This window comes from Dromiciops gliroides, chromosome 2 (genome assembly GCF_019393635.1).
Source record: "Dromiciops gliroides isolate mDroGli1 chromosome 2, mDroGli1.pri, whole genome shotgun sequence".
NCBI lineage: Eukaryota > Metazoa > Chordata > Mammalia > Microbiotheria > Microbiotheriidae > Dromiciops > Dromiciops gliroides.
The window spans coordinates 610,143,831-610,164,675 of NC_057862.1; the positions used below are offsets into that span (position 1 = coordinate 610,143,831).

Here is a 20,845-nt window from a genome sequence, read left to right on the forward strand (position 1 = left end):
ACCCAGGCTGATAGCATCCTACGTCCGGGTTCAGGAAGATAACACATCTTTGTAGGTTATGCTAAAACCTCCGCTCAGATTTCTTATGGGGCTCTGCTCCTAACAGGGTCACTTCCACCCCCCGACTCCCAACACACATTCTAGTAGGGCAGACAATTATCTCCAGCTAGGTTAAAGTACAATCCTTCATGGAGGCAAAGGGATGATCCCCTGGAACAAATTCTGTGATCTTAAGTAATCATGCATGGGGTTTGGATTTTTACAGTAAAATGAGATAATATTTGCTTAAAGGTTCAGTTATACAGTACTCTGTTCATGATAAATATCTAACTAGTATAATATTCAAGGATATGAAAATCAGAGTGAGCCATTCAGAGGAAATTCCACCTTTTAAGAAACTTTGTGAGATGTTAGCATTCGAATTATGGGAATTGTGTGACAATTGATGGGGGCACTCTTAAGCAGCAGGAGCCTCCTGGTTTCATTGCTTCTTGCCCACACATAGCCTCTCCCCAACCAAATGCATGCCACTTTCCTCAGCAATTCCATACCCCATTGGACTTCCTTTCCCTGGGACATCCTTACTGGAGTCGCCTTCACTCTTCCGGTAGCCTCCCAATTTTATGGGGGGTGGGGGTGGGCCGCAGCCGGGTGGCAAATGGTGCTTAAGTTGCTCCCACTCACTGTGAGGATTCATGAATGCGAGGGTGTCGTAGAGTTGTTTTCTAAGCCTTGATTTCGCTACATTGTGGGCAGGCATTAGAGGAATTTCCCGGGGCTAGTTTGGATCGGGACAGGGACGGGGGGGGGGGGCGGGGTGCGGGGGGAGAAGCAAGGTCTTGGTGGCCCCTTTGGGAGATGGATGAACACAAGGCTTCCGCCTCCAGACTATGGCCTGGGCAGAGAGAGAAACCACGGTTTCTGCAGGGCCAATAGAAGGACCTAAGGAGGGGCTGGGGGGGGGGGGGAACGGGGGAGAAGGGATGGTCAATCTCGGACCCAGGTGCCACTTCGTTATGTGAGTCCGGGGTGTGAACCAGGAGACTCTTGGCTGCAGCTTCCAGCGATGAGAAAACCAGAAATAAAGAGAGGGGACCAGGGCGAGGGGGTTGGGGGGTGGCTCCATGCCACCCGAAGCGTGGACCCTGGACTCTCCGGTGCCCGCCTCCCGGCACATTCTCTCTCCAGCCCTAACCCTCCCCTCCCAGTCACGAAGCCAAAAACCTTCTTCCAGTCAGCCTCATCTCTTCCCCCAATTACCGGCTAGCTTGGACCCGCTAGGGGGAGGTAGGGGGTGTTCCAGAGTGGAGAGGGGTGGGTTCTAGAGTAAATGCAGAGGGGTTGGCTCTAGCCCCGTGAAGATGGACTCCTGGGGTCGAGAATGGTCCCCCAGGGAGCCAGTCGCTGTTTGAGCCAGAGGATGCTAATTAGCTAGGGGCCCCAAGAGCCTGGGGGAGGAGCCGTTTCTTTGGTAGACTCAGCCCTCACCCTCCAACCAGAGGCCCTGGGTAGTCAGCTGCTTTCCCCCTTGTTTTGATCATGGAGCTCCAAGTGAATGTGAAGACGTGGATTGAGAAAAACAAATCCTCCTTTCTCCCCCCAGTCTGCAACAAGCTCATGTGAGTCCTTCCTTCCTCCCTCTCCAACTCCTCTTCCCCATGAAATAAATGGGTCTTTGCTTTCTGCAAAGGATTTATGTTGTAGTGAGATTATCAAGTCCAGGGTCTTTTCTTGAGTTAAAAGTTTCAACTCGATGGTCAGATGTGGAGGTGAGAAAAAGATGCAAATATTACTTGGGACTTTGAGGATCAGTCTTCTTCCTTGGCAACTGAGCTCAGACCCTGAAGCCTGTATAAGGGTGGGGAGTCATAACTGGGGGTGCCCGGCTTGACTTTCCCAAATAAAAGAAGTGGTTTGAGACACTACAAAAGATAAATCTTTGTGTAGGCTGAAGGGAACACTCCTTTCTCAAGTGTCAACAGGTCAAATGGCCAGGACAGTCATAGAACCTAAGGAGAGCTAGAGATGAGAGAAGAACCTTTTATTTGAGTAATACCAACCTTCACAAGCTAGTAAGAATGAGAGATAGGCTCCACCATGGAGATGAGATTGGAAAATGAGCCAGTTTGCCCTGTAAGGCACAACTATCTTTGACTACATGGTGGAAAGCCACTGCTCTGTGACTTCAGTCATTTTTGCTCTCTGCATTTTAACTTCCTTCCTTGGTGGAAATTCAATTTTTTGTTTTGGGGTTGTTGAGGGTTTTTTTGGGGAACTTTTTCTCACATTTTTTTCAAACTTTATCTTCCTCTTAATTTGGACCTTTCATATCTATTACTATAACTTCCTTCTTTCTCTTGAAACCCCTCTGCTGTCCAAAGGAATTCTATCCTGTTTTAATTCCTACTGCTACTCCTTCTCTAACACCTTTATTGGCTGTGGCTCATCTTCCTCCTCCTCCTACATGCTAGATGTGAACCCTTCCCAAAACTCAGTCCTCGGCCTTGAACCTTCCTCTTTCTATACTCTCTCCAGTGGTGAGCTCACTTTTATTTTTTTCAACCAGACCTGTGATTTCTTTGGTGGAGCCAGCTGCTGCTGGAGAAACTCCCTCTAACAACAGTGATCAATAATTGCTTTGCAATTTCTAGTCTTAAAGAGCTTCCTGGGGGCATTGAGAGCTGAGGTGGGGAAGGGTTCTTGTCAGTACCCAGGCTAGCATATCTGGAAGAATTAGGATAGGTTAGAAGGCAGGAAAAGATTATTTTTTTTTCTCAAGATATTACTCAAGCGGGGCAGCTAGGTGGCGCAGTGGATAAAGCACTGGCCCTGGATTCAGGGGAAATCCTGAGTTCAAATCCGACCTCAGACACTTGACACTTAACTAGTTGTGTGACCCTGGGCAAGTCACTTAACCCTCATTGCCTTGCCCCCCCCCCAAAAGAGATATTACTTAAGCACTTTCTTCTGAATGAAGCTTTTCCTGATCCCCCCAAAAAGTAGTGCCCTCTCTCCCAAACTACATTGTATTAAATATATGTGTGTATACACATATATATGCGTATACACATATTTGTATGTGTTCACTTTATATTTGTGCTGTATATATATTTAATATGTACTTGTCTTCCCCATTAGAATGTGAGCTCACTGTGAGTAGGGATTTTCCCCCCATATTTTTGTATTTGTATCCCTTGCACAATGCCTGGCACATAATTAATAAATACTTATTGATTGATTGGTTGATTGGCAACAGTAAAAGAAAAGAGCCATTGAATCCAGTAGCTTCGAAGAATGCTGACATATGAGAATAAAGTGAAACCCTGGTAAAGTGCTCTGAGGTTCAGTTGAGAGTGCTGTCCTTGGTGGTATTAGTCAGTTTACATATATCTCCACCAGCTTGGCAGGGACAGTGGGGGGGGGGAGGGGGCTCTCATCCCTATTCCAGTCCTCTAAGTCTTCCATGGGGGCTCCAGAGAACTCCCAGATGGCTCTGCTGTATGCTGGTCTCTTCCTGACTGAAAAGTAACGTAAAGAAAGACAGTCATTTCCTTACCAGGAGTATACAGGGGCTGAGCTGTTCTGGGTTTCCCCCTCAGTCTCTGTTCCTATTTCTTTAGGGGAGATTATGGTTGGGGGTGGAGCATGGTAAACATCAGAACTGTGGCTTCTTCCTGAAATCACTTTAAGATGAAAAATTGAGCCTTCAAAGCTTTGATCACCTTCTTGTCCCATCTGTCCCCTGCCTGGTGAGGAGAGAAACTAGAAAAGGGCTCCCCCATCCTGAGCTGATCCCTTTTTCCCAAGTCACTCACTACCACAAGGATGAGTGAAAATTCATCCTTTAGTGGAACCCCACCTTCCACACCCCTAAATAGCTCCCCCCCCCCCGCCGCCCGCCATGGAACTTCAAGAAATGAAGGAAAAATAGCCATGACTTGCTTCAGGAAGAATTTTATTGGGGGGCATTTCATGTAATTCATACATACATAACAAGATGTTGCACACCAGTAGTTACATTCAAATTATCTTTCAATCTCTCTTCCTCTCAATTTGGACTTTTTCCTTCTATTAATATAACTTCCCTCTTTCTCTTGAAACTCCTCCCTGCCCACTAGTGGAACTCTATTCTCCTATTTTTCCTCCTACTTCTGTCCTTCATTGGCTCATCTTCCTCCTCCCACCTCCCACCTCCCACCTGCTAGATGTGAACCTTTTCCAAAGTTCTGTCCGAAGCCTTTGACTTTCTTCTTTTTAATACTTTCTCCAGTGCTGAGCTCACTTTTATTTTTTAACCAGACCTATAATTTCATTGGTGGAGGGGACCATTGTTGGGGAAACTCCCTCTACCAAGGGTGATCAACAATCACTTGGCAATTTCTCCTCTTAAAGAGTTCCCTGGGGGCATTGAGAGATTTTAAGTGATTTACTCTGCTTGAATAACCAAAGTGTGTAAGAAACAGAACTGAACCCAAGGCTCTGCTGCCAGCTCTCTATTCATACCGACATCCTGCCTCTTATTCTCATCCATTTTCATTTGCCTTTTTTCTAGGAGGTGACTCCCTAACTAGAACTCCAGCACTGCCCTCTTTTTCTTCCTTCCTTCCTTTCTTCCTTCCTCCCTTCTTTCCTTCCTTTCTTCTGTGCTTCATTTCTTCTTTCCTTCCTTCCTTTCCTTCTCCCTTCTCTCCCTCCCTCCCTTTTCTCTCCTTTCTTTCCTCCTTCCTTCCTTCCTTCCTTCCTTCCTTCCTTCCTTCCTTCCTTCCTTCCTTCCTTCCTTCCTTCCTTCCTTCCTTCCTTCCTTCCTTCCTTCCTTCCTTTCTTTCCTTCCTTGCATTTCCCTTTCTTGCCCAGGCTGAAAATGCATTAGCCATTCATGGACCTGATCCCACTGCTGATCAGCACTGAAGCTTTGACCTGCTCCATTTCTCACCAATACTGGTTCACCCTTCCTTGGATAGTCTGATGGTTTCTGGATCCTAGAATCTTTTTTTTTTTTTTGTGGGGCAATGGGGGTTTAGTGACTTGTCCAGGGTCACACAGCTAGTAAGTGTCAAGTGTCTGAGGCCGGATTTGAACTCAGGTACTCCTGAATCCAGAGCCAGTGCTTTATCCACTGGATCCTAGAATCTTACTAGGTAGATGATAGACTTCACGTAGACACCCAATTGGCTTTATCTCTACTATCTTTCAGAACTCCAAAGCCATATCACTGCTAGCTAGGCAGGAATGCTTGTTCACCCTTCCTTGGATAGTCTGATGGTTTCTGGATCCTAGAATCTTACTAGGTGGATGATAGACTTCATGCAGACGCCCAATTGGCTTTATCTCTGCTATCATTCAGAACTCCAAAGCCATATCACTGCTAGCTAGGCAGGAATGCTTGCATTCTTCCAGCCACTCCCAGTAGCAGGGACCAATGTGCACCACCAAGACCAGCCTTGACCTCTTTCTCAAGCTCCAGCCCCATAGCTCCAAAAGCCTATTAGGTATTTTCCACTGGATGCTGTCAATGGCACCTCCAACTTAATGTGTCATCTTTTTTCCTTCGCACTCCAGATTCTTACTTCTGATTGTCCTATTTCTATCATAATTTTCCCAGTCTCAGAGGTCCAAAACCTTGGAGTTACCTCCATTCCACAGCAGCCCAAGAGGATCTTGTCTTTAAAGTTTCTAGCACTCCACTCTGCCTCTTACCCCTCTCCATCTACTCCATAGGATTAAGATTTTGAAGGAAATTTAAAGGTCATATAGACGAACACGTGTCACTTTATAGATAAGAAAACAGCATCAGAGAAGGAGCTTGTCCAAGGTCTTAAAGATAATAAGCACCTAAGTTAGAATTAGAACCCAGGTTACTTGATTCCCATTTCAGTGCTCTCTCCATTATATTATGCTAGCTTCTAATAAAAACCTCATCTACTTCTACTCTTCCCCCACCCTTTCATATCATGTACCTAGCAAATCTAATCCCAATCACCACTGGGGGCTGGTGGGGAATTTTACGATAAGAAGCTCTTACCTCTTGTTGAGGGGGTAGAGTTCAAGAGAGAAATTTCTAGTTGTACCACAGGATAGATTTTTCCCATAGAAATAATGTTATAAAAGCTGGTTATATCTCCTTTGGTGCTATATAGTTAAACTGCGTTTGAATAAAGTAGGCCTTGGCTAGCTCCCCTCCCTTTGTGGACATTGTTTTTATAGGATGATGAGGTCCCAGTTCCAAAATCACTTACAAATAAACTTTGGACCCACTTAGCCTGTTTGTTGCAGGTGCTGGGCATAGCCCTTCAGAACAAGTTATAGGCTAGGACTGGGTAGAGTGGAGCTTTACAGAGAAAACTGGAACTTTGAATCAGAAAGAATGATATCACTGCTAGCTAGGCAGGAATGCTTGCATTCCTCCAGCAAAAGAGTTTAAAAAGTAACTAGGCAGGGTGGCTAGGTGGCGAAGTGGATAAAGCACCGGCCCTGGATTCAGGAGTACCTGAGTTCAAATCTGGCCTTAGATACTTGACACTTACTAGCTGTGTGACCCTGGGCAAGTCACTTAACCCCCATTGCCCTGCCAAAAATAAAAAAAGTAGGGTCAGGTTGTTAGGAAGGGAAACGGGGTAATTGAATGGTTTAGGCAGACATGTTATAGGAGAGTGTCAACAAAAATGGACAGAACACTGACCTGGAAATCTTGCCTTTTTTCCTCTTCTTTTTCCTCCCATTTTAATTTTTTTTTATGAATTTAAGATATTAGAGAAAATGAGCATTTCCATATATTCACACTGAAATTGTGAATCTGTATTATACAGCGCTTGCTTTTCAAATATGTAATAAATTCAACATGTAACTTTCAAAGCTGTCCTTCTTGTCTCTGATTCCTTCCAGCTTTCCTTCTGTTCTCCTTTGGGGATTAGGGGGAGGACTCCTATCCCAGTCTCCTTCTCCTTCCTACCTCCCTTTACTAGCAAAAAACCCACTCTGCTTTCCTTTGTCAAGTGGGCTCTAATCTTTTTCCAGTAGTTTGAAAGTTTGACCTTAGGCTTTTGAGTAAGTAAATAAACTCAGCCCCAGCTTTAATTGGGTTCTCTAGCCAACCCACTGTGTACCTTCCTTGTGGATTTAAGAGGGTGGAGGGACAGAAAAGAAAGGGTATGACAATTAGGCCTTGAACCCTAGTGAACTTTCAACCCCTAGACAATCTCAGATGTTTACACATACACCTGGGCAAACCAGATTACATACTTAGAACCAAGTGAAAATGAAGCTAAAAATTCCCGGTAAAACAGAATGAAGGTTATTGTCTTAAGAGGCCTGTGATGTGCAATGTGATAAATTACATTAGATTCTATTTTCAAGGGTGTTGTTTTGCATTGTTTAAAATTATGCCAGTTGTAATCATTCTTTTCCAGAATTTATGGAGACTTCTGTCATGGGGAAAGAGGTGGTACTTTATTGGAAGCTAGAGAAAGTGATCGAGAGAGAGAAGTCAAAGATTTAGTCTTAAGGGGGGGTAATGTGGTGAATGGGTCAGAAGGAAATAAATGTTATTCAATATTCTGGGGAAATTCTGCTCTTCCCCATCCTCCTTCTCCTCTTCATCATCATCATGGCCACATAATACCCCCTCCCCTCAATGTGTAGAGGTAATCACTGTAGGCACACACACTCACTTCCAACTCTTATGTAGCCCTAGGCTGGTGGGGGAGAGGGGTACTGAGTTTGCCTTCAGGTGGCTCAAATTCTGATGGCGGATGGAGACTACCTTGGGCTACCTAGACAAAAGGTTCTGTCTCCACCCGAGAGTCCTTTGTGAGACCTGATCTGGTTTGAGTCAGATGAATCTTACTTTCAAGGAGAACTTAGACCTTGGGTGGCAGAGGGAGAAATAGCTAAGAAAGAAGAGAAGATCTCTGGGTCCCCCAAGATATTGATTATTAATCATGCTTTTTCACACAATCCCATCTTAGGACTGATCCTTTAACCCCTATTCTCTCATGCTTGGCCTCATTTTCTTAGGCTCTGGCCTCATTGCCTCTCCATGTTATTTGCAGGCATCAGTCCCAACTTAAAGTCATGTTCGTTGGAGGCCCAAACCAAAGAAAAGATTATCACATTGAGGAAGGAGAAGAGGTATGAGTCCTGGGGAAAGGTGGGGATATTCCCCATGTCTTGAGCAGAGGGGAAAGTCTTACATTTATTCACCCAGTTGTTTCCATAATGGCCAAGTGTGCAATTTGCACAAATATGAGACTGGTAAGAGAAGTGGGTAAAAAGGGGGGGATAATGTGGTGAATGGGTCAGAAGGAAATAAATGTTACTCAATATTCTGGGGAAATTCTGCTCTTCCCCATGCTCCTCCTCTTCATCTTCATCATGGCCACACAATACCTCCCCCCAAAATGTGTGGGCACAGTCACTGTGGGCACACACATGCTCTTCCAACTCTTATGTGGTCCTAGGCTGGTGGAGAAGAGCACTGACTTTGCCTTCAGGTGGCTCACGTTCTGATGGTGGATGGAGATCCTCAGCTTCTATTTATTTATGTTTATTATGACATCATCAGCAATTTCACAGAACAGACTAGGATTCTCAAGATCTCCTTGGAGTCAGAGAAGACATTCATTCAAGTTCTCCCGGGTGTCTCTATGTAGAAGTCCTTTACAACCCCTACCTACCCCCAATCCTCATTCACAAGGACAGTACTGTGGGAAAGCTATGCTAAGCACAAACTAAGCAATTTCCTGGAAATTGTGTCATAATATCCTCACCTGCCAAAAATCCAACTTGTGAATGAGAAACTACTGAGTATCTGTGTTGGGCTGAACGTCATCATGGGGACTGAGTGAACACAAGTCAAATGAATGGAGGGGATGGCTTGAAAGGAGGGATTGAAGTATAAATGGAAGGGGTGGAAATTGAAATGAGAGACTGAGAGCTGATTAGATAAACTATTTCTTTGCTAGGAAGATGTCAGGGAAATTTTCAACCTATTTCTTGAGTCTGACAGAGAAACAAAGAAATGGGGAGTATTTTGAAAAATCTATGTAATGGAGAGATTGTTGGATTTGGAAACCAAGGGACTTGGATTTAATTCTAGGCTCCATCATTTACAACTAAAAATGAAGAAGTCCACAGGCTTCACAAATTATAATAACTAGCATTTATATAGTGCTTTAAGATTTGCAAAATGTTTTTCAAATTATCTCTTTTGATCCTCACAAACCTGGGAAATAAGTGCTATCATTATCCTCATTTTACAGATAAGGAAACTGAGGCAGACAGAGGTTAAACGACTTGCCCAGGTTCACACACCTAGTAAATATCTGAGGGACTCTAGGTGTAATAATTTGTACTGCCTAGCTACCAGTATTAACTCTTCCTGAAGCTGTTGGTAGTCATGTAGAAAAATCAATTTTTGATGCCAAAGAACTATGGGGCTATGCATACCCTTTGACCCAGTAATACCATTACTGGTTCTGTATCCCAAAGAGATAATAAAAAAGGGGAAAGGACCCACATGTACAAAAATAATTATAGCAGCTCTCTGTGGTGGCAAAGAATTGGAAGTCGAGGGAATGCCCATCAATTGGGGAATGGCTGAACAAGTTGTGGTATATGAATGTAATGGAATGCTATAAGAAATGATGAGCAGACAGATTTCAAAAAAACCTGGAAAGACTTAAGTGGACTGATGCTGAGTGAAGTGAGCAGAACCAGGGGAATATTGTACATAGTAACAGCAACACTGTGTGATGATCAACTGTGATAGACTTAGCTCTTCTCAGCCATACAATGATCCAAGATAATTCCAAAGGACTCATGATGGATAAGGCTCTCCGCCTCCAGAAAAAAAGAACTGTGGAATCTGAATGCAGATTGAACCATACTATTTCTTACTTTTTTTTCTTTTTTGAAGTTTTTCCCTTTTGTTCTGATTCTTCTTTCACAACATGACTAATGCAGAAATATGTTTAATGTGATTGTACATATATAGCCTATATCAGATTGTTTTCTTTCTTGGGGAGGGAAGGGAGAGAGGGAGAAAACTTTGGACTTCAAAATCTTATAAAACCAAATGTTTAAAACTATCTTTACATGTAACTGGAAAATAATAAAATACTTTTAAGATTAAAAAAAAAACAGGGGCATCTAGGTGGCGCAGTGGATAAAACACCAGCCCTGGATTCAGGAGGACCTGAGTTCAAATCTGACCTCAGACACTTGACACTTACTAGCTGTGTGACCCTGGGCAAGTCACTTAACCCTCATTGCCTCACCAAAAAAAAAAAAAAAAAAGATTAAAAAAAACAAAACAAAAGAAAAATCGGTTTTGGTACAAATCTAAATAGGGCAGTGTTTTTGTTGTTCAGTTGTATCTGACTCTTCATGACCCCTGTATGGGGTTTTCTTGGAAAAGATAATCAAGTGTTTTGCCATTTCCTCCTAGTAGTAGTAAGTGGATTAGGCAAACAGAGGTTAAGTGACTTTCCCAGGGTTGTGAGTGACTCACAAGGCCCAGTATTCTATCCATTGAGCCACCTAGCTACCTCAGTAGGTCAGTATCTCCCTCCCCTCTCCCCTCCCCCCCCCCAAATTAAGACCATTGGTCTCTTTACCACTTCCAACCTTTAACATCTTTGAACTTCATTCATGTAAAAGGGGGATTCCAAATTCAGAGTTAGAAGGAACCTTAAGACCATCAAGTTCACTCTCCTTGCTTTACAGATGAGGAAACTGAAATTTAGATAGGATAAGTTAACTGAAAGAGGAATCTAGATGATGCAATGGATAGAACTTCTGGAGTCAGGAAGACTTCAGTTCCAATCCAGCTTCGGATATTTACTAGCTGCTATGTGACCCTGGGCAAGTCACTTAACCACTGTTTGTCTCAGTTTTTTCATATGTAAAATGAGAATAATAATAGCATTGACTTCCCAGGGTTGTTGTGAGGATCAAGAGAGATATTGTGTAAAAAAACATTTTGCAAATCTTAAAATAAATCTTCAAAATAAATAGTAGCTATGATTATTACCTTCCTCAAACTACTGTGTCTGACATCATATCCCATACCCTTAGCCTCTCTACTTCTCCAAAGAAAGGAAGGAAGTATATGTTTTCAACTCTTCTCTGGATCCAAGCTGGGTCAATATAATTACCCAACATTGAGTTATATTTTATCATTCTTTCCATTTATGTAGTTATGAGTCACCATGTATATTGCTTTCCTGAGTATGTTTATATCTTTTCTTTCACATCTTTATATAAGAAGAAATAAGCAAAGTTTACATCTTTCCTTATTTCTCTGAATTACCCATAGTGATTTCTTAGTTTTTTTTTTTTTGGTGAGGCAATTGGGGTTAAGTGACATGCCCAGGGTCACACAGCTAGTAAGTGTCTAGTGTCTGAGGCCGGATTTGAACTCAGGTCCTCCTGAATCCAGGTCCAGTGCTCTATCCACTGTACCACCTAACTGCCCCTACCCATAGTCATTTCTTAACAAAACATTAATATTCCATTGTATCATGCACCACAATTTGTTTAGCCATTCCCCCAATGGTGGGCATGTACTTTATTTCCAGTTCTTTGCTACCACAAAAAAAGAAAATGCTCATGCTTTAGTGAATTTGGATGGGTTAAGGAATGGCTGCTACTGGCTCTAGATTTCTTCAATCTCTTTCTGTCTTTGTGGCTGAATCTTTCTCAACATCTACCTGTCTCCACCCCAGTCAGCCTCTCCATTTTTTCTCTCTCTTTCCTGTCCCTATGTGTGTAGATGACTCTGTTTTTACTGATGTCTGTCTTTCTGAACCCCACTGTTTCTGATCTGTTTGTTTGTTGTCTCTATCTCTCTATAGCAGATGGACTCACGATCTGTCTCTTCTCGTCCCACCTTCCTCCTCAGGACACACTAATGTCCAGTTTTAAATCTAGTGCTCATACACTTGCTTATTTCTTATCCTTCTCCACTCCACCACTGACAAATCCTTCACCCCCCCCCCTCCAACCATCCCATTCCATTGTGTTTCCAGAACTCTCTGAGCTGACAAAGTAAGAGAGAAGCTGCCTAGGACCTTGGGCTAGATCCCTGGATTGATCAGAAAAAGCAGTAAATAAGAGAAGGGCATTTGGAGGGAATCTGTAATTAGCACTATAACATCACAAGGAATTAGAATAATTACTGCCACATGCTTGCCCCAAAATAACTGCCAATGCTGGCTCTGCATGTAAAAGCTCACAGCCCAGGCAGACACCCTGAGGTTAGAAATGCTGCTCTTTTTCTGAGTCAGAGAACAGGTGGTTGGTTCTAGAGAGACCTATGGGATAGCTGCCTCCTCAAGGAGGGAGTCCTGGGGAACTGCACTCAGAGAGGAGGGGTAAGAAACAATGCATACCTTCCCTCTCTCACAGTCCTAGGGGTTGGGAAACTGGAATTTGAAGCTGGCAAATCCTGTGACTGAGGAGAAAAGCTTCAGATATTTTCTGGCTCTGTGACCCTGGGCAAGTCAATAAACCTCCCTCAGCCTCAGTTTTCTCATCTGTAAAATGGGGATAATTATAGCACTTACCTCAGAAAGTTGTGGTGAGGATCAAATGAGATAACCTATGTAAAGTATCTTTCAAGTTTAACACATTCAATAAATGTTATTGTGGTTATAACTTATTATTGTGGTTCATTCCCCTATACTTTGGGAAACTGACCTGGGGGAATTGTGGGGGACAGTAGCAGCACAGTTGGGTACCTCAAAGCCACATGGGACCAAAACACCATCCCCAGCACTCTGGACCAGATCCCCAAAGAACAAGGGGATGTCTGAAAGAGCCTGATGATGCACCTACCTGTACATGGCTACAATACCTCAGTGGATAAACTTCAGCAAATAATTGGGCCAGGGATCTAACAAACAGAAGTTCCCTATGGCATTCAGCACAGCCCCCTTTCCCTCTCCCTACCTGCTGCCTCCATCAGTTGCTGTGACTTGAGGAAAGACAGACTCAGTTCAGTGTTGGTCTGAGCCAGATAGAATAATAATAATATAATAATAAGAACAATAATAATAGCTAACACTTATACAGTGCTTACTATGTGCCAGGTCTTGTGCCAAGCACTTGACAATTATTATCTCATTTGAGCCTCCCAAAAACTCTGGAAGGTAAGTATTGTTATTATCCCCCCTTTACTGATAAGGAAACTGAGACGGATAGTAGTAAAGTGGCTTGGCTATATATCTGAGGTTGGATTTGAACTCAGGTCTTCCATCTAGAAAGATGAACATGGAGACATACATACAGGCAGACTTACTGGAACCCATGAGTACAATAAATTCCGGGTTCGCAAGTAGTAGCAGTTAAGTGGTACAGTGGTTAGAGTTTGGGACTTAGAGTTAGGAACATCTGAGTTCAAATACTACATTGGGCATTTACTAGGTATGTATGTGTTCTTGGGTAAGTCACATAACCTCTCTGTGCCTCAGTTTCTGTATCTGTAAACTTTAGTGCTATGTAAAATGCTGAATATTCTTATCCATGGTAGGTTTTGGGTATTTTATTTTCCATTTATTTCAGAAACCAAAAACTACTTTTTTTTTTTGGTGGAGGGGGGCAGTGTTGTTAATTGTTGTTTTAGATTGTTTCCTATTTGGATATTATCTATATTTAGGACTGGAAAAGGCCTTGTAAGCCACGGAGTCCAACACTCTCATTTTATAGATAAGGAAACTGAATCCCAGTGAGGTAAAGTGTTTTGCCCAAGGTCCCCCAGCTATCAAGTGGTAAAGCTGGTATTAGAACACTTAAAGAAATTAATTCAGGGGGGCAGCTAGGTGGCTCAGTGGATAGAGCACTGGCCCTGGATTCAGGAGGACCTGAGTTCAAATCCGGCCTCAGACACTTGAGACTTACTAGCTGTGTAATCCTGGGCAAGTCACTTAACCCCAATTGCCTCACACACACACACACACACACACACACACACACACACACACAATTAATTCAGGTGATTCATTAGAAATTCAAATACTCAAGCTGATGCTTAAACACTCTGGCCACATAACAAGAAAATGGGACTCATTGGAAAAGATTGAAGGCAAAAGGAAAAGGGAACAGCTGAGGACATGATGGATAGATAGTGTCATGGAAGCAATGAACATGAACTTGCACAGACTTCAGGAGACCGTGGAGGACAGAAGGGCCTGGTGTGCTGTGGGTCTACATGGTCAAGAAGAGTTGAACATGGGGGCAGCTAGGTGGCGCAACGGATAGAGCACCGGCCCTGGATTCAGGAGGACCTGAGTTCAAATCCAGCCTCAGACACTTGACACTTACTAGCTGTGTGACCCTGGGCAAGTCACTTAACCCTCATTGCCCTGCAAAAAAAAAAAAAGAGTCGAACATGACCAAATGACTGACCAACCACAACCACCTCTGACTCCAGATCCAGGGCTCTTTCCAAGACTCCATGCTTTTCCTTCCTTCTCCCACGGACAGATAAGAGGTGAACTAGGCCTGCCTCTTTTCCCTTGGGACTTTCTCTTTACACAATCCAGGTTCTAAGTCTGCTTAGAGAGTGCTCCCGCCTTTAATATGATCCCCGAAGGTCTAAAACGTGGGCTGGAGAAGGTAGAATGGCTCCGCTCGAAGACCCAAGGGCTCACCAGGGCCCGCAGGTCAATGTCATTCCACCAGGCTCTTCACGTTCTGATTCTTGTGCCTGAAGCCTTTCATCCTTCAGACTCTGGCCTGATTCCTCTCAGTTAGTCCTGCAGCATGGGACCCCTGCTGTCTGTCTGTCTGTCTTATCAAATGTTCCTAGAGCCTGCGGATTATGTGAGAAGCAGAGAAAAAAGTATTTCTTTTTTTCTTCTTCCTCCAATTTTTCTAGCCCAGGACTGATTTCAGTAAACACTATTAATTAGCTATTTAAGAAAACCAAGACTGGAGTAAAATGCTTGGAGAACAGCTGCTCTCCTCTCCCTGTGGTGATAGACGGCGGCTCACACCCCACAGCTCTCCAGTAGTCAGCCTCACGGCTCTCTAGCCTTCTGCCTACTATCACCCTGGCTAGTTGCCTTTCCTGGTTTTGGGGCTTGGTTTTGTTTTTCCATCCAGTCACTGAATCCTCAAGAGAGTTTCTTATCCGGTCTCCTTCCTATGGGCAGCAATGCCTCAAAGTTCACCAAACACCATAGTAATAGTTTACATTCATGCAGAGTTTTCCTCATGTTCCCTACGTAGTGCAAGTATGGCCGTTCCCATTTTACAGATGAGGATCCTGAGACTCACAGAGGTCAAGCAACTCGCCCCAGGTCACAAGTGATAGACTTGGGACTCAAACACAGGTCTTCAGACTGCTAGTCCGTCGGTCTCTTCCATCACACTACACTCCCTCCTCCTTGGATGAGGGTGTGGCCTTGACGCGTCTGTAGCATCTGCTCGATAAGTTCATTATGTATCTGTGGTTTATCCATAGGGTCTCTGTTACGTGTGTGTGTTTGGGGCAGGGGTGGCTCCTAAACCATTTATAACTCCCACAAGACCCCTTTGTGGGTATTCCTGGTAGTTCCATCAGCCATGGACAGTAGTGAGGTTCTTAAACACTAAGGGAATTCTCAGTGGTGACGGCTTAAGTCATTCCTTCCCGCCATAGCTCTTTTACCAGATTGAAGGTCACATGGTTCTTAAGATCCTGGAGCAAGGCCAACACCGAGATGTGCTCATCCGCCAGGGGGAGGTGAGTGAAAGAAAGGGTCACAGGGCTGGCTGGCTCTGCCCTTTGGGGAGCCTGGGATGGCTGCAGAGGGAAGGCTCTGGGGAAGACCCTTGGGAGTAAGTGTTTCAGGTCTATGTCTATAAGGAGGGGCCTGAATGTAGGCTCAGGAAGGGTAGAAGGCCTAGGTAAGGAGGAAAGGCTCAAGTCAAGGAGGCACCTGTCAGGTGTGTGGTAGTGGGGTTCCTTAGGGGATGGATTGGATGCAATGACCATCAAGAGACCTTCCAGCTCCCAAATGCTGTGATTCTGTGACTGGGGGTATACTGACAGGGCTGGTCATCATCATGTGATCTACTAGAGGGCCCCTTGTATCCGCACCACACCTGTCCCCTGGCTGCAGGCTCCCCTTCAGCCTATGCATGGGCACATGAGTCACTTGGTCCATAGCCCCTTGGTGCATGGCCTTGGGTTTTTCCTTATTCCCTAAGGTGAAATGTGACTGGCCAAAGAAAGATTAAGCCATGGAGTAGCTACCCTCCTGCCAATTTCCTTCCCCTATCCCCAACTAAGCACTTATGATGGCTGAAGCCCCAACTGATGTCTGTTCCTACTGGCTATTCAAACCTCGCGTCTTACCTCCAGATATTCCTCCTGCCAGCCGGCATCCCCCATTCCCCGCAGAGGTTTGCCAACACCGTGGGGCTGGTGATAGAGCGAGAAAGACTGAAGACAGAAGTAGATGGGCTCAGGTAACTAATTTCCACCTCCTTTGGATTTTAGGGCACAAGCCTCCACCCCAGGGAAAACCCAGGGATGTTTCTGTCCAAGGGGTCATAGCACTGTTCAGTCATTGGGTGAGCAGGGGCCACCTCCAGTGAGAAAATGGCTCAAATTTGATCCAGTAGAAAATTTTTGTAAAGCACTTTATAATATTATCTGATCAGGGCAGCTAGGTGTTGCAGTGGATAGAGCACCGGCCCTGAAGTCAGGAGGACCTGAGTTCAAATTTGACCTCAGATACTTAATACTTACTAGCTGTGTGACCCTGGGCAAGTCACTTAACCCCAATTGTCTCACTTAAAATAATAATAATAATAATGATATTATCTGATCTGTATAAGCTATGGGTAGGAACGGTATAGAGTGAGCTCATCAACTTCTTCAACCACTGGCATCCTGATAACACTGCAATAACCGCGGTGACTCCCACAGTGCTCTGGACAGGGGAGTAGAATAGAATCAGAGGATGGAGGCCTAGAAGGGAACTTGGAGACCAACTAGCTCAGGCCCCTCTTTTTATAGGGGTCTCTTGGTAGCTGTGGAGGGACCACTGGGATCTAGACAGGTATCACAGACTTGGGCCACAGGATGGAGCTCAGAGTCAATCTGGCCATCTTGCTAAAGCAGGGCTTCTTGGCCTTTTCTGGGCCGAGAATAAATTTTTGGGCAACAGGTCGATAAAGCCAACAGGTCTCTTCTCAGAATCTTGTTTTAAAGTGCAGAAAATAGAATGCATAGGCTCACAAAGGAAAAGGAAGGTTAATGAAAATAAGGATGTATTCCTCCCCAATCACACAGAAATCTATCCATGGACCTCTTGCAGGGTCTGGTGACCTGAGGTTCTAAAGGTGATGAGCTACAGAAGGGGGAGAGGGTGAAGAGGCAAGACAGGGACACACCCTACACCCTACTTCCTTTCTCTCCTTTAGGTCGCACTCAGGTTCCCATCTCTAGTGATCTTTTGCAGGAGGTTGAAGAGTAAAGGGGAGGAGGGAATTGACTGTGAAGGGGCAGTGAAAACACAGCTTTAGCGGTCATTGCCACACCTGCAGCTTAGGGCCAAGGGGAGGTTCTCAGAGGCGACCTGTGTTTAGTCAGGGAGCAGCAAGGGTCCAGGATACCTGTCCCTCCTGCCACACGTAAAGATGAGCTCATCAGCACCTCCCGTCCCAATCCACAGGTACTATGTTGGAGACACAACAAACGTCCTCTTTGAGAAGTGGTTCTACTGTGAGGACCTCGGCACACAGTTAGTGCCCATCATCCAGGAGTAAGTGAGGGAGAGATGAGGATGGAGGGCAGGGGATTTTCGCCCCCGAGTCCCTCATGGTAACATCATTGGTTTATAGCAGGAAGGTCATCTGGTCCTTTGTGTTCATTTAGTTCCTTGAGAGGAGCCGAGGCCCAGAGAGTTCAGGTGTGACATGTTTAAGTTTTTGCAGGTTTCAAGGGGCAGAGGCAGGATTCTTCTGATTCCAAATCCAGTCTTCTTTCCAAATCCAGCTGCCTTTCAATATCAGTTCCCCTCCCCCTCTCCCCTGCCTCCTCCCCAGCACATTTGGACAAGGATGGTACTCGCAAGCCCCAGGACTATCCCCACAAATTTAGAACCAGCCTTACTGCTGGGAGGGGCCTGGCTTTGGAAGTTAGAAGGAAAAATCCATTTCCTTCCCCAGGACTGTCTTTTATTATAACCCTGAGGGTCAGAAACACCCTCAGTAGAAGCGAGGCCTAAAGGAGGAGAGAGTCAGAGAGCCTCAAGGGGCGCAGGTAGGACTGAGGGTGGAGAATGAATGTGGGGGAAAGACTGGATTCCTGCCTGATGTGGGTAGATCCCCATGAGGCTGTGCACGTGGCTTCATGCATCTCTGCTCCTTCTCCACTTCTCACACATGGACATGGTTGTGTGTGACATGTATGTGATGATGGAGGACCAAAGAGCACAAGCAACAAGGTGGGGTGGGTGTGAACACAAATCCTCTCAAGTGGGTGCTCACCTACCTGTGCGCCATGTTTGTACCTTCAGGTTTTTCAACTCCGAGCAATACAAGACAGGAAAACCGAGCCTGGGTGAGGATGTTTTGAGCAATCTGTCTGCATGGGTAGATAAGAGGAGGGGCTGGGGTCGACATTCTGGGTGCTGGGCCTCAGATGGGGCATCATCTCTCTGCCTGCATCTTTCTCTAAAGCCTACCGGACGGGGTAGGAACCCCAGGGAGTTCTCTCCTTCATCCCTCCAAAATGCCTAATACTTCCCTATTAGGAATGAATGCCTTTGGGCTTGGGAAGCTTTCCTTTCCCTATGCCTCCGAGAAGAGTCACACTTCAAGCCACTAAGCCCACCGAATAGGAATTTTTATGGTTGTTGAACACAGAGCATATGGGAATGGAACCCTCCTCCTTTCTGCTCCCCCTGCTCTGCTCTCTGTTTGTCACGCAGTCCCAGTTAAGCTCATCAGGACATGCAGAGGGGTCAGAGGGCTCCATGGATGGTGTTGAGGGGGCCCTGATTCCTTGGTCTGTGTTGTAGACCAGCTGCTCAAAGAGCCACCCTTCCCACTGAGCACAAGGGCTGTCATGGAGCCGCTGGCCCTTCAGGGATGGCTGGCTGACCATCGTGGGGAGCTACGGGCAGGGAGCACCCTCAGCCTGTTTGGAGACACATATGAGTCACAGGTAAGAAGCCCGCGACTTTCTTTGGGGCAGGCCTGCTAACAAGAAAGCAGGGATAGCCTCGGAGCGGGAGCGGAAGCTGGGGTGAATGGGTACCTGGACCTAGGACTGTGTGGGTGACCATGTGAATACACACGTCTATGTGTGTGTGCGAGTGCGAGTGCGAGTGCGAGTGCGTGTGCGTGTGCGTGTGCGTGTGCGTGTGTGTGTGTGTGTGTGTGTGTGTGTGTGTGTGTGTGTGTGTACAGCCGAGTGTTCTTGTCTGGGTTTCACGTCGTTCCCCCAAGGGCACAGATCTGAAATGTGTCTCTCCCCCCCCCCCCCCAGCAGGAAGGGGCTGGAGAGAAGCAGTTTGAAAGCTCGGCTGACTAGTTCATCTGGTCAAGAGCTCCGCTTCTTCTAGGAGATGCCTGCCCTGGGCTGTGCCTCTCCCAAGCATTAGGCCTGGGAGCTGCAGCATGAGAGGGAGAGCCTGAGGAATCAGAGCCCCCACAGGGATGGTGGTTTTCTCTCTCCCCCAACAGGTGACAGTCTATGGATCTGGAAGCAGCAAAGGTCCTGCACGGAGTGTGGACGAATGGCTCTGGCAGCTGGTAAGGTTCCTAGGATGAGGCTGATGGGCCCATGGCCGAGGAGGTTAGAGAACTAACCACATGGGGATTGGGGCTCATCCTGCAGAGCCTGGGGCCCCTCAAGTAAAAGGGAATGTCCAGTAAAGGAACCTCCCTATTTGCTATCCCCACCCTCGGGAAAGTACAATCTGGGTCAGACATTTGGCCACAGACCTGGGTTATGCTTTTAGGGGTCCCACTCTGGGACAGACCTGGGGCTGGTTCTCGGTGATGCCCCCTTTGACAAAGGTACATACAGAAGAGCGTATACTCAAGACAACACAGGAAGCACTAACTGCCATGTCGATTCCCAGGGAGCAGCTCAGTACTGGGGCCCATTCCACTGCAGGAGTACACTCTTTGGTAAATTCCTCTTGCCTCTTCTGCCTTAGGAAGGGTCCTCGGTGGTGACCATTGGGGGACAGAACCGAAGGCTGGCGCCACATGACAGCCTCCTTGTGCCCCAAAGAACCTTGTGAGTAACCCTCTCCAGGAGGTCCCCTGCCAGAGACAGTTCCTCGCTGGAAACACCTCCTTCTCCCTCCCCTGGGACCTGTCATATGCCCCCCCCCACTGTGATCCTTGGGGATGTCTCCCGCTCACCCATCTTCCTCTAGGTCCATCCCTGAGGAAGCCAGTCTGCATGTGACCACATATCCCTTTGTGTCTCTGAAGGTACCTCTGGGAGCGAGCTCAGGATTGTGTGGCTTTGTCAGTGACCCAGGATCCGGATAACAAGAAGCCACTGAAGTAAATCCCTATAATAATGGATGACCTTGGTGCCATCTTCAGTGAATAAAACACATCACATAAAAAGCCACTATTTGGACCAAATGTACCTTGCCATTCTTCTCTCTGAATCCAGGGCCAGTGCTTTCTGGAGCATGGATTTTAATGTGGTTCATGAGTTGCAAAAAATGTGAGGGTTATGAGAGTTGTTGACCCTGCAAGTAGGGTTTGCGAAATGCCAAAGATGAGCCTCACCTAGTTCCTGTTTCCTAGAACCTTGCCCAAATTCTGGATGTAGTTCTAGTACAGTTCTTAGAACTGGACACAGATCTTCAGTGATTCAGAGGAA

At 45.7% G+C, this 20,845-nt stretch overlaps 1 protein-coding gene across 1 annotated transcript; it reads left to right on the plus strand.

Annotated features, from left to right (window-relative positions):
* The first annotated feature begins 1,340 nt into the window (after nucleotides 1-1,340).
* On the plus strand, nucleotides 1,341-20,587 carry HAAO (3-hydroxyanthranilate 3,4-dioxygenase). The gene is made up of 10 exons (XM_043989477.1): nucleotides 1,341-1,619; nucleotides 8,049-8,127; nucleotides 15,641-15,724; nucleotides 16,346-16,452; nucleotides 17,664-17,753; nucleotides 18,510-18,553; nucleotides 19,014-19,159; nucleotides 19,681-19,749; nucleotides 20,160-20,242; nucleotides 20,443-20,587. Exons 1-10 carry the CDS (start codon nucleotides 1,540-1,542, stop codon nucleotides 20,519-20,521), a joined length of 861 nt encoding a protein of 286 aa, XP_043845412.1. The 5' UTR covers nucleotides 1,341-1,539; the 3' UTR covers nucleotides 20,522-20,587.
* The last annotated feature ends 258 nt before the right edge of the window (nucleotides 20,588-20,845 follow it).